Genomic DNA, 14587 nt, shown 5'->3' with positions numbered 1-14587 from the left:
TAGATGGGATGCCCAGAGCAGCCACTGAATGATCTCTTTTCCTACTGAGTAGATTTGTTCTGCAATCACCCAAAGCCACTGCATGGATTTGAAGAGACAACCTGTTGTGTCTTGTAATTAATTTTCACTGCTTTATGCAAGTATTTTGGGGTACTTCTTTAATTTCAAATGTATACTGACCAATAAGCCACAGCATGTGGTGATGCCAGGCACTGCTGATGGCACAGACAGAGATTCCAAATCCACACCACGGGCACAGTGCTAGAAGTTGTACAGAACAAGGAGAGGACAGATTCACCCTGACAACACAGTCTTTCTCATCCTCATTTGGGACAAGCACGGAGAAATAGCCAAGGAATGCCATGTTTTTCTAAAACCAGATTTCCCTTTTTTGAAATTTGTGTTGATTTCAAACTTCACTTGGCAATGGCATAAAAAGGAAGATCCTTTTCTGTAACAAAATATAGAAGAATAGTTGATGTTTGCTTTGAAATTTCCATTCCAGAGGAAAAGGAGAATGGAAACTTTGAATTCAATTTTTTTTTTTTTTTTTTTTTTTTTTTTTTTTTTTTTTTTTGCGTAAATACAAAATGTTTACATCACTCAAAAATAATATATTTTGGTTCATTTTATTCCTCACCCAATACAAATTTCAGTGTCCACAAATCAGCATTTGTGACCTGAAACCAGCATGTGAACTATTTCAGTGCCCAGAGGCACTGGGGGGTCTCATTTGAACCTTTTCTCTGAAGAGTGAAGTGCATCTACTGCAGAAAATGAAAAAAATGTGCACCTCCACATGTGGCATCTCTGCCACTAAGTGACCTGTGGTGTCCTTGGACAAGTTTTTGGAAAGGTCAGTGTCTTCTTCTCTGAGCTTTTCTCTTTCATTCATTCTGCTGGCCTAAATTTGGTGGAACCTAATTGTAAAGCTGTCCTTTCTTTAGATCTATTTACATTGAAATTCCTTCTCTGAAAACCTTTTAGGAAATCTCTGCTTTTCCTCAAGTCTCTCTGCTTTTCCTCAACTCTCAGTCAGGTTCAGATGTTGCTGTGACCCAGATCTTGAGGCTGGTCCCACGATGTGGGGCTGGGGACAGTGGGCTACCAAAGGATGGGGATGGCTGAGCTGTAACCCCATCCACTTCTCATTGCTCTGAGCCCTTTTGGTGCCCAAAGCACACAGAAAAACCTCCTGCTTCGCAGACACACATGGGAGCTCTGCTTGTCACAGCTGCAGCAGCTCACCAGCTTATTCCACCCTTCTGCTGCTGATTCCTCTGTGCTCAACCACGCTCTCAAAACCTGGCCAACCTCCTCCTTTGTGCTCCTGCCTCAGCAGATGAGCAGACAGTACCTGGGTGACAGCAGGAGCCCACGCACCACTGCTCTCCCGAGCCCTCCAGGGAGCGGAAACACCGGGAAGGATCCTGAGAAACTCTTCTGGGTGGGACGTGGGGAAATGCTTTCAGCAACACCCATGACATCAGTCAACTAACAAGCTTTCTATAGCCTAAGTGCATGAAAATTTCCATGCATGGGAAGGCAACATGGGAACAAATTCCCTTCTTTTTCCCAAAAGTTCATACACATCGTTCTGTACTGCCCTGATCAATAGAAAATTTACCATAAATATAATCAAGCAGCTGAACAACACCCAAATTTACACCACTCTTCTAAAACAGCAACTGTTGCCCAAGAAAGACTATAAGCTCAGATCCCAAAATATTTCACCACCTCTCACTGAAAAAAAGCACCTAAAATAATCTACAACCTGTTTTATTTCTTCTCATCAGTGTTCATCTCCTTCTCAGAATACAAAAAATCAGTCTCTGGCTTGTAACTCACTCCCTAATGGCCCCCAAAGCCATTCCATTGCTGGAAGCAACACACTGAACCACCCAGGCAAAGCCAAGATTTTATTAGAGTTTAGACAACAAGCAGGTGGCCAAAGCCTCCCCCCTGCCAGCCCCTGCTTAATCTGCTTCCAGGAGGTCAGTGATGGAAGCAATCAGTGAAGGATGGGATGCACCTCACCCGCAACTGCTCAGTCCATCGCTCTGCATAGGAGCTGTGGAATGGGATTTTCAGGTACTCTTTAGACACACATGTGAACTTTGCTCAGGTTCAGTCTAGCTCATAGATGAGATCACTGGAAGAAACCAAGAACTAGTTCCAGGAAAAAATCTTGATATTATCCACCAACCCTCAACTTCCCTGCAGTGCAGGGATGCAGATGCAGAGCCCCACGCCTGCTGCTCGCTGCCAGCTCAGTCAGCTGAGGGGAAGTGCCAGGCACAGAGCCCCAGACAGCACTTAGGCTGGATGAATCCATGCCCAGACACTTAGAGCTGTATGTCAACTCTGAAATTAAGTGCACTTGTGAAAGGCTGAGTGCTCCTCTGAGATGACACGGCTGTGCAGGCAGGTCCTGCTGTGCCTGCTCTGGAGAAGGCAGCAGTGGCTCTGCCTTGCCTACCTGTTCTGCCCTTTGGTTTTGCAGGGTCCAGGTGTGGATCATCCACCACACTAAAACACAAAGCAAGGTGTAGCCCTTGCCTGAAGGGTCTTGTGTGCTTTCTGCAGTTTTCCTGTTGAATCACAGACAAACAAGCTGGTAAGCCACAGCTGATGAGAAAAGCAATAAACTCTGTAACTGACATGTTCAGCTGAGAGTTTTTGTGTGTGCTGATAAATTCTGCTGCTGTAAGGAGAACCCCCTTGACAACTTTACTGTTCTGTTATCGTTAAAATTAACTGTAGTATTAAACTCTGAAGAACATTCAATAAAACTCTCCTGTTCCTCAAAGAAGCCTGATTAAAACACAATGTGCTCTCAGAGTATGTGCTAACTACAGAACTTTTTTTTTTTTTGCTGTTGATCTTGAAAAATCCAGGTATTTGATTTTTCTTTTTTGTCAAACATTTTCTCTTCAGTGCTCAAAGCATACTCTAGGAAATTAATCCACTTTAATTAAGGAGAATCTAGCCATCAGCTGAAATGCTAAAATCATTCTCTTAATCTGCTTTATTACAACAGTCCAGGGGACCATTGGCAGTACTTACACTCTGGGCTGGAAGTGGATGCTGAGGCTATTGCAGCGAACACCAGCAGCTCAAAGTATTCTGCCTGCAAAGGGAACTGCTGCCTGTAGTCATTGCATTTGGAGACCATGAAGAGGAGGTGTAAATCCTAGGACCTCTAGCTGTGTCAGGAACGGCACATTTTGAGCAGATCCAAGTCTGGAGGCTGGTGAGTCTATATGGAGCAAGCTGTACCCTGCCTGCAGCGGATCATGGTGTGAAAACCCGGGGGATTGTGTTGGCACTGCTTGTTTAACACCCCCTGCCAAGGCAGCCTTGGCACAGGACAGTGTCTAACGAGCTGATGATTTGATGTGAGACCCTCTGGCTCAGAGCTGAACACAGGCACCAGCAGCGGAAGGGGCCACATAAACAATCCAGACAGGTTGGCATTAATAAATATTCCACGAATAACCAAATGATCCTGCAATCATTTCCATGTAAAGCAACAGCAGGAGCCAAGAATTAAATTGCAGTACAGTCCCTCTATAAATTCCTCCCCTTCACTTCCCCAGAGCACCCAGTTCAGCTTTTGTGTCTCAAACAAGTGTGCAGGTACGCTGTGTTTTTATGACTATGCTCCCCTCTTCAGAGCAGTGAAAGCCAACCATATAAAACATTTCAGGACATTCAGAATGAGACTTCAGTGAAAGATAAAGTGCTCCTGCATGTGAGTACTGTTGGGATAGTCTTGGGTTTTCACAAAAGACTTAGTGTTTCAGAAACTTCTCTTAAGATCCTGGATTTTCATGTAATTGATGAAAAAGTTTAGTCAGCATTTATAGGTCCTTAAATTGTTTCCTCAAGTCACAGCTGGACTTGTGATCCGTGGGCCATTTAACTGTGAAAATGTGGGAAGACATCTCCCACCAGCTGTCAGAAGAGGGGAAAACTTTTCTTGCCTGGAAGACACCTCTGTGGTTCAGCACAGTGATGAACTCCATCCTTAAGGGACTGGGGGACTCAGCTCCTGTGGAGAGAGCCAGGAGAGGGATTCCAGGCACAAAACAGCCTTGCTGCAACCTCCTCCCTCTGCAGTCTGCATTACTGTGGAGGTGAAGGAAACCAAAAAGCAGAGGCTGCAAACAAGATGGAGGTTTTCTCATTGCCAGCAACCTGAATGGTTTGTAATCGTCAGAAACACTGCCACTGGAAATACCCTGGGTTTATGCTGCCAATTTGAGTGACTTCATGCAAGATTATGATTGCTTCAGACTTTCTCTTCCCCCTCTCACTGACAAATTGTAATTCAACACCAGAAGCAATATCAACCAAGCTATTCTCAAAGCCTCTTCCATATTGTCTAGTCCTCATCCACCCCCAGATCCTTGAGATTTGTCTCTTGAATGAAGGCTGTAAATCTTTGTACAGAATGGCAGGAGAAGTCTGAGCATCTGAGTTATTATGTAAATGCAGCATCAATGGTACTTTTAACTGCAAGCTGATTGGGACTGTAAATGGAACACCAGTGATTTATAGGCCTGAGTGCTTCCTACATGCAGGAATTGAATGCTATTAACTGACCTTGAACCAGAAGCAGGATCCCTGAAATGTCCTGCATGCTGAGACAGCCCACATGTGGACTGGAGCTAAGCAGCTGCCTTTCATCCTACCTGTGCTGCTCATTTACCTGTGTCTCAGAATATGAAAAAAAATTAACATGGAACAGTTTCCAGTGCTCTGAGTATTACTGGATAGTCCTGGTCCACATGCAGCCCTTTTCTTAGCAGAAGAGCTAATTTAAGTACTACCAAATTCAAACATGAAACTGGTCCCTTGAGACTGTGCAACATCATATGGACCAGGATGTGGCAGACAGTGCTCATGATGGGCTGGAGGGATCAAGGAAAGATGTGCTCACCTGACACAAAGGCCACTTTCTCCTTCAGTATAGGAAGGACATCAGCAGCTTTTAAACCATCATTTCGAAAAGAACCTGCAAAACAGAAAACAGAAAAGTCACATTAGAAGACTTTTGCTCCCAGCTTCATGGACATGCCATGTTTCTCAAAATCAGACTGGAGAAAAGCTATAAATTACATAAAAGCACCAACAAAGAGACCCAAATGGCTGATGAACAAACAATATTAACATAAATATAGATATGTTCATTAAAACAAAAACAAATACAGAGAATCAGCTCATTGCCCTGTCCTTCAGAAGTTCTGAAAGGTTAACAAATTTCCCACCAAGTAACTAGATTAATCCCTGCTGCCTTTTTCACAGACCACAGTATCAAGCCTGGGAGATGCCCATCTTGCAGAGTGAGCTAGGAGCCTTCTCCCTTCACTGTTCTGAACATAGCCCAGGCAAAATTGCCAGGAACATTACAGCATATACACATCCATTTAGCATCAGCCTTTGAACCAGAGGTGCACAGGGGCTGGCTTGAAAATGGCTTTTCCCTTCTGCCCCTTTCTGCTGTTCCCAACACAGCTGGGATGCAATGGCTCAAAGTACAACACTCAGAGGCAGGACATGCTCCTTACGAGCCAGCCAAAGTCTTCCTTGGGTGAGGAGTGGTAAGGAGGGTACATTCTCAGGTAATTCATGCTGTTTGGTTACACATTAAGCATATCTGGCATAGGCCATTTGCCTTCCCTGAAGTAGCAAATTACTTCATGCATCTAAATATTCACCAAAGAAATCACAGACTTTTACTCTCTTGGGAACAGAACTGCCCAGTTTCAGGCTCCAGCAGCATCTCTCTGCTCTGCAAAAGACCAGAGTAAGGGATCACTCCAGAGCAAGCCAGACACTGCTATTCCAACAAAAGGTGGGTTTGAAGGACACCTTTTCAGTTCCCCTGAAAAGTAACTCATCCATCACTGAGTAGTGAATAATAGCCATCATGACAAGGCCTTAGATCTATTCCAGCTCACCAAAGAATATAACACATTTGAACCCTGTATTTTCACTTTTTGCCTTTCACAGGCAGCCAGTAACCAACGCTCTTTTGAGAGGGTGTCAGGGTAAGAAAGTCTTCTCACTAAGCAGTTTTTTAGAAGCAGGGCAACATTGCTGCAGCCATCATACCCTCCTTGCTGAACACATCAGATGGCACCTGACCATTTGGATCTGAAAGTGGGACTGGAGATAAAAGCACCCCTTTTGCATTGTCATCTATTGCTCCCAACAAGCAGCCTGCAAAGGCAAAGAGGTTCAATCCATGCAGACATTTGCAATAGACAGGATGAAGACTGAAACATCCATTTTCATCTGCAGCTGATCTACAAGTGTTAGCTTTATTATGGTTGAGTTACTGTTTTTGCCAGTCACAGGCTGTGCAACAAGGCTGCCTGGTACATGTAAATATGTCCCTTGCTGGTGACCAAAGGCTACAGCTACCTCTCTGTGTCCCCACTTGCTCTCAGGTGTCACCTCTGTGACACTCAGCTCCAGATGTGCAAGCTCACCAGCTAAGCCTTAAGCTAGTAAAAACTAGCACTCAAAGGAGTGAGGTAATTCAATGCAAGGCCAAGACCCATGTAACTGCAATTTGAACAGGCACTGCAGCACAGTCCCAGGGGATGCCTAAAGAGTGCATTGTGTCAGTGAAGTGTTTTGGGACCAGGGAAATGAGTCCTGATTGCTGAACTCTTTCTGTGTTCAAGTAAGCAGGACTTTGTGCACTCTGTGTGAAATATATGAGACTTTGCTATTAACTTATCCTCTTAACAAGAAAAACCTCTCAGATCCCAGGCTGTGGATACTTTTTACATCAAAGGTAGGAAGTGCTCAGCCACAGGTACCATTTGCAATTTAAGAAGCTTTGTATATAAACAACTCATTCAACCATGAAGCAAACGGGAACAGCCAATGTAAGAGACACATCACAAGGGTTTGAAGACACTCAAGTGGAGCACTGGGTTAAATTTATCCAGCTGCAAGATCTGCAGTGTCAGTGCAAGTTGAGTTTTGCCCAGTATTTGTTAAATTTGTCAGGAAAATGGCAAAGTCAATTCTTAGGCACCCAACTGTGCAGCAGACAGTATACAACTGAAATCCTTGTGAACATTGCTAAAAAAAGCCAGTGGGTGTATGCAAAGAACAGCATAAGGAATTAGCAAGAACTCACTACACTGGAGGCTGAAGGCCAGTTTCAGACACTCTCCTGAGAGGAAGAACAGCATTTCACAGAGGAAATATGTATGCAGACCAAGAGAAAAATGACTTTAAAATATGGTCACCTCCTGAGCTGCAGCAGGGCAGGCTGCAGGCAAGGGGCTCTCTGGTAACAGCCCTGATGTCCTGAATATGCATAGGAGAGGCAGGGAAAGATTTGAGTGGGGACAGTGCTGCAGCAGGTACTTCCCCTTTCTCAGTACCACCCAGGACAGATCAGACACACTCCAAAGTAAATTATGAATGAATTGAAAAACTGTGAGCCTGTCCTACAACCAGGGAATAAACTAAAAAGTCCCAAGAGCTGCAAAACTTCCCTTGGGATGAAGAAGGAAACTCTGGAAGGCAGTGCATGGTACTTAACCAAGTGGCAGCTCATGACCCACAGATGCAGCCATGGCTAGTGCTTCCAGAGGTTGCTCCAGTTCCTGACAAAAATCCTTGCATTAGAGGCTACATCTCAGAGCATGCTGTCAGGTTTCCAGCAAGAGCCGGGGCAAGGTATGCATAAATGGGAAAACCAATGGCTCTCATACAGACTCCAAAAGCAGCAGCCAATCTGTCTCCAGGAGGGGCCAGCATAGCAATGATGCATTCCCCAGTTCGTAAGTTATTATAAGCATATTCCTAATGATGCTCATTTTCATCCTCTTCCCCAGCTGTTTCTAATATATTTGTTTTGTTTGTTTGCGTGCTGGATCCAAGGCCATGTCTGCACAGCACCATCTCCTTTTGCTGCAGAGCCCCATGCACACAAAGGCTGTGCTTTGTAGCCTGCCCCACACCTCTCTGCTGCTTCTCTCAGACAGCCCTTCTGCAGCAGATGGACAGAGACAGACAGAGGGATGAAGGAAGGGCAGGCTGAGCCATCCTGCCATTGTCCATGCTGGTTCACCATCCTCATAAACATTGGATTGCACAACAAAGCCCCTCTTGCTTTCTACCTGCAAGGTCTGCCAAGATACTTGAACACTGCCATCACCTCTTTACCACAAGAGAGGCACAGAGAGCAAGGTACTGTGACCCAGCCACCCTGCAGCCCCTCACACCTTCATCACATCCTGGCTTAATGTGCTATCCATGGAGCAGGGACTACGACTGGCCACAAACTTTGATTACTCGGGTGACCCAAGAAGAAAGCACACCATGCCAAGTCTGAGCAGCTGACAGTGAAATGTGTTCTTGTAAATTTGGAAGCACTGAAGAATTAAGAGCATATCCTCAGCATGGCTGACTCACATTTCAGGGCAGAGCAGCACTGCACATGCACAGAACATCTCCTAGCAGGGATTCCCTGGGTGGCAAAGCAGCTCACAGTTTTAGATGAGATGCTGTAATGAGAAGCCAGATGGGTGAGCTGAGAAGCTCAAGGCATGCTTCCATGGTAAATGCAACAGTCCTGAAATTGAGAAAATTTGTTTTTCCCCTGCACAAATGCCCCAGTTGGCCTGGAGAGCTCGCTGCTGAAGGACATGGAGGTCAGCAGCTCAAGGGGCTTCCTGAACAGGTTGGAGACCAGCAAACAACAAAATTTCCAGAGAACTGTAAAGATTAATAAAATAAGCAAGAGTTTTGGAAAGAATGCAAGCCTACAGACTTTGAAGTGAAAGCCAAGCTCTAACTCTTGGAGTGAAAAATAAATTATCCCCAGAGAGAGCCCTGTGAGCATTAGCATTTCTTTCTCGCAGCAGAGTGCAGGGTCTCTGCTGGAGACACCCTCTTGGGCTAGATGGAGCAATGGTCTGCTCCAGAGTGGCTTTTCCTAGAAAAGCTTTAGTTCCAATCTGAAAAATGCAGCTCTTGGCTTCAAATAAAGATCAGCTGCTGGAAATATGGAAATACTTTCTATACTTAAAAAAAGTATGCGTAGGCAAGAAGAAGGCCTCCTGTCAGAGCACTGCATGGGGCTTAATCACTTGGCTCCCAGTGCCTTCAGCAAGAGTTGTTCATCCCAAGTCCCATGCAATGTTTCAGGAAAGGCAGTCCACATTCTCATAGCTCTCAGAACAGATTTGACTATTTAAAAACTTTGGCATAAAATTTCTTTAACCAAACAAAACTGAACTCCTTGGGCTAAACCCATCCCTCGAGGAACTCCCCTGGAGTCCAGGATGCAACAGTAGAATTAATCTGGTCCATATTTCTTCTTCCCCCAATAAAGGCCTCTCCTGTATTTCTACACCCCACTCTCACACCCCAGTTTTTGGGGCATTTATCTTCCAGGTTTATCATAGCCTATTCTCTTCCTATGTTTTTATTCCCCCCACCTCCACCCCAAGTCTCAGTGGAATTTATTTGTCTTTGCAGTACTGTAGTGTCTTGGCTTTCTACAGCACACAAACAGAAAGGACGTCTGATGTGAGCAGAGAGAGGCAGAACAAAGGAGACTTTAGTATTCCCATTGTAGCCTTTGCAAACTGAGACACAGAGAGATTGACTTGTCCAGTGTCAGACAGAAAGTTTGTGCAGAGCTGAACCCTCATTTCCCCAATGCTTTTCTCATACAAACATCCCTTTGTTTCCCAGCAGAATATAATCCTCCTTTTTCTTCTCTTTACACTTCTGATTTCCTCCTCCTGCCCTTCTCTCTCCATTATTCTTTCCTTCTGCATTTATGCCTCAAATATTTACTTTTTGTGTGTGCTAAACCCTCTTTAACCCCTTCCTCCCCTTCCTGCAGGCTATTGTCTGTCCCTGCAAGGCTGTGAGCCTTCCCTGTTTGATTTCTCTGCTTTTCCACAAGCCACACAGAGGGGCTTAGCCAAGGGCTGCTGGGGCCTTTGCCTCTGGGATTTTGCTGGCTGAGGCTTATTGGTTCAAAGGCAGAGAGGCTTCAGTGTGGCACAAGCATTTGGTTGAATAGAAGCAACATGTGCTCCAGACTAGCATTTTAGCACCATCTGGCAGAGATAAATGAGGCTGGACACTCTGCATCTGCCAATCGCTCCTCTGTGGACAACAGTCTGATCCCTGATGCAAAGAAAGAGCATTTTGGTGCCCTGAGCTCCCCAGGAGCCTGCAAGGCCCTCCTGCCACCATTCCCCAATGCAGGCAGCAGAAGAGCAGGCTTTGATTTCACAAAGGAAGGATTCAATTGAATTGAATCTAAAGACAGCACCGGAGAGAAAAAAAACCTCACAAAATTAAGCTGTAAATATTGTTACCAACTATTACTGAAGACTAACCCAGAACTACATAGTTCTCTGTAATAACCAATAAAAGGTAATACCTGGTCTCACAGAAAGCATTTGGGACTGCAGATTGGAGTGTGGCAGGGACAGGGTGAAAGGCAGGTTGGATTAGCACCACAGCCCTGGGGCAAGGATGGTGGCTGTGCCCCTCCATGCTCCTCTGTTAGCTTTCTCCAGCCACCAGATCCAGTGTGCAGAGTGACACACAGATCCATGCCCCAGATTCAAAAGTTGCAGGAACCACTTGGACACCAAATAGATTGTCTGCACAAAAGATGAATCCCATTGTACTACATGCCACACTCTTTATCCCAGCTGAGACAAAACTCCCATGCATTACATCACTGCATTTTTTCTAAAATTAAAAGATAAATGTTGAGTTTATATGAAATAGTTAGGCTCAGACCAAGACTAATGTTATTTTTTCTGTGTTTTTTTTATACTGTCCTTCTTTCTATTAATTATGCACCATTCCAGCTTGCTGACATATCCTTCTGGTCACACCTATTGGGTGGCAGTACTAAAAGCCACTTCCCCTTCCAAGTGTGGCCAGCGTAAATCAGAGGTCTGGCTGCTTTCCTGCCCCTCTACACCAACAGGTCGGTGCCTCTGATTTCTCGAATCCCCTCACAGGGACAGCCCCTGCCAGCAGAGCCCCCTCCCTCCCCTGCCTGTAACACCCAGAGAGGCAGGGCTGGCTTTGGGGGACCTTGCTAATTGCTGAGATTGTTATTCCTTCCACGAGGCACTTGGCAGCACTGAGCCTCCCAGCACAGCCTTTGAATGTCCACACATTTGAACAGTAGCCTCAGCTTGAAATCCAGCCAAAGAATAGGCAAAGCCTCAAGAAAGATAGAGTGGCTTGCAGCAGGCATGCAAATTCATTAGCCTGTGTGCACGTGTGGCCTCTAATAAGCCGTGTTCAGCATCTGAAGCCCAAAACATCCCACCCAGTGCATCCCACCTAAGCCAGCAGCCAGGCTTTGCCTTTTCATGTGGCACAAAATCATTCAAAGCATCACAAGGATACTGAATTTATGCACAATCTGCAGCAGCAGCTCTGCTTCAACTTCTTCCATGGGGGATTTTACTCATTTCATTTTAAACATATACTAATAGAGATGTCAAAAGAATGCAATGGCTATGAGTAAATTTTTTGCACATTTCCTTTCAATTTTCATCAGGATTTTGGAATCAGGCTGAGATCTTTCAGTTCTTAGACTTAGAAAAATAATTAGACATTATAGGTAGCCCCGTGGATAGCACATCTGACTGGTAGTCAAAAGACTTGGCTTTATTTGTGGTTCTGCTACTAAATGCTTTATGATCCTGAGCAAGCTGTTTAAACTGTGCCAGATCTTGGTTTTCCTCTCTACAGAACAGAAATAATGACTGCCCACATTAGTAAAGCACAGTCAGGTTCACAGACCTCAAAAGCACTTTTCAAACATGAATTAATTTTGTCTGAAAAAATCTCTCCAAGTTCTCTGAGGCAAGGAACTGTTGCAGTGCACTTTTATAGACAGCAAAAATGAGGCATCGACAGTAGGAAAGACTTGCTCTGGTGATCACAGAAATGACTTTCTGAGAAGGAATGGGAGACATTAGGAGAACTGGAAAAATTAGATCATCTGACACAAAACCCTGTGTTTTATTTCTTAAGTGTACAAGGGATAGATGTGCTGCCCTAGAGGGAAATAAGTATATTCAGCACCTTGAGCTTTTAGTGGTTAAGTTACTTGCCATCTACATATTGCTCTATACATCAGTGACCACCCAGATGCAACAGTCTTTTATGGTGTTAATAAACAGCTATGGGCCATTTGTAATCTGAAGTCACATTTTAAACATAGCCATGGTCTCTATCCAGGCCTAGTGTGCATGAATATTTTCTTTTCATTTCACTCCCCTCTCAATTACAATTGGGTTTCTTATGGAAACATTCCTCAGAATTTTATAATCCTGTAAAAATTTTAGAACTGCTGATGGATTCCTGCATGAAGGATGCAGGCCCTCTTTGAAGCTGTAGTCTGGACACCCTGGGTCCCATCCTCTATTAAATTCTGTAGGTTAGAATAATATCCTTTAACTGGCACTGGTTTAGTCAACAGGCTTTTTCCAAAAAGCTGCAAAGGGCATGTGCCAGCACCTGTCACATAGCAGTGATGTGCTTAGGGTTTCCCACCCATGTCCCAGAAAATCTCCTACTCACATCATGGAAGTCCCGAGCCACCAATAACTTCAACAGGACAAAAAAATAAAATAAAATATCTAATTATGTACAACACTGAGGAGGCACTTTGCTGAAACGCCAGCCATACAAAGGAACCATATGCCAGTGCCCCAAGTGTGCTTTGCAAACATCTGCCTCTCAAGGGGATTTCATGCCAGACACTAAGAAAGCAACTTTAATTAGAGGCCAATTGAGATCCTTGTCCCAAAGCCTGTGACTGGCCTAAAAAAGAAAAAAACATCCTAAACAAACAAGGCAATTGCATTTCCTCCCATGTTTAAAAACTCTACATTTTCTCTTTTTAATCTTTCTGACAGAGTTTAACATACCCCATCCAAAGAGATTGACAATGTTCTCGCTGCCTTCAGAAAAATCCATGTCCAGGAAGGATGGTTGTGTCTAATATGAATATCAGAGTGGGTTTTAAATTAGTTATTTTTGATGGTGGTTCATTCAAGATTCACAAACCAGCACCTCAAAATTAATTAGGATTACATTTCCCCTGTCTCACGTCGCCTCAAATCCCTTCTGACCGGATACATTTCTGCCTCTGCTCATCTCCTTTGGTCCCTCTTTCTGCCAGGGCTTATGATTTCAGCTTGCAGCTATTGTGTCATTCCAGGAAGTTGATTTAAAAAAAAAAAAAAAATTAAAAAAAAAAAAGGAATAAAAGCAAATTTAAATCTGCAATTCAAAGGGGAGTTTTCCCTTCCTGTGCATGAATTCCCTGGTTAGGGAAAAAGCAAGATCTTTTGCCCTAAGCTCTTGACACAGGGCAGGCAAAAATAGAAACTGTCCCTGCAGAGGGGCACATAGGAGAATAGCCAAAACCCTGGTGGGATCACAGAAGCTGCTCCCTCCCCTGAGCAGGACACAGTTCATCCAAACAGGGCAGTTGCAGGTCTCTAGGTAATGCATCTCTGGACAAGCCCAGCAAAAGCAAGGCAGCAAGAAGAGCAGCAGAAAGCACTCCAGCTGGCATCAGGCAGGCCCATTGGAAGCACAGGGAAGGGCTCACAGGCTGCACTGGGTCAGGGTTACTCCGAGAGCTGCCCTCCACAGCCCTTACCTGGGGAGCAGGACCTCCTGTCACACCCCACTCTTCTGTCCTTATTACAATTTCCCTGGGTTTACTCCTCTGAAAACCAAACTACAACCAACCAGCCCACCAACAGGGCCTGTGCACAACCCACTTGCAGCTGACTTCAGATTGCCCAGACCTCTGACCCAGCAATGAACTGTGAAGTGGCAGAGGCTCCTGTGAGGATCTGGCCAGGAAACACTCTGGATATAACAGCAATCACTTGAACTCCCCCACCACAACCCACATCCAAACAAAACCAGGGCAAACATTTTACATACATCAGTGGGAGGGGGGAGGCAAGACACTCACAGGACTAAATAATTTATCTGCCTCTCTTATGGATGCTGACATTTTTGACACACATTAAACATTAATGAAAATCATTTTATGGATGGCTGAGTCATGCCAGTCAATGGATAATCTCCTGCCTCTCCACCTGCCCCTTTCACCCTCATCTGGCTCCTATCTCAGAGTGCAGCCACTTGTAACTCTGCCCTCTGAAAGAGGCCAGGCTCCCCCAGATGCCAAAGAGCAGAGCAAATGCTCCAAAGGGGCTGAACAGACCCCAAGGAACACATGGACAAGAACTGAGCCCACAGAGCCCTAGCCCTGCTGCAGTTAAATTCACAAACCTGCTGTTTTGTTAATTAGCTAACACGAGATGCTGTGAATCATTTTGGAAAGCAAATTACCTCCCTGATTTCCAAAAGCTTCTTAGCCGCATTTCTTTTTTTAACTTACTATTTTTTCCTTCTCTCAACGTATAAATGCCAATTAAATTACTGCCTGCCTCTGTTTAATCTAATGTTAGCCTACTCATATTTTCAGCTGCTCCCTGATGCCTGTATGGCCCCTTATGCCCAAATCTCT

The 14587-nt window shown here is 44.7% G+C and overlaps 1 protein-coding gene across 11 annotated transcripts in view; it reads right to left on the bottom strand.

Annotated features, from left to right (window-relative positions):
- The window catches only part of KALRN (kalirin RhoGEF kinase), a 457536-nt gene that overhangs the window by 302645 nt on the left and 140304 nt on the right, over positions 1–14587 (bottom strand). For all 11 annotated transcript variants that reach the window (XM_079310809.1, XM_079310810.1, XM_079310805.1 and 8 more), the window contains exon 2: positions 4946–5020. In XM_079310809.1, coding sequence (XP_079166935.1) covers positions 4946–5020 — 75 coding nt within the window. The remainder of the gene's footprint in view (positions 1–4945; positions 5021–14587) is intronic.

This window comes from Erithacus rubecula (assembly GCF_903797595.1).
Source record: "Erithacus rubecula genome assembly, chromosome: 8".
NCBI classification, from domain to species: domain Eukaryota; kingdom Metazoa; phylum Chordata; class Aves; order Passeriformes; family Muscicapidae; genus Erithacus; species Erithacus rubecula.
This window is presented reverse-complemented; position numbering and strand designations above follow the sequence as displayed.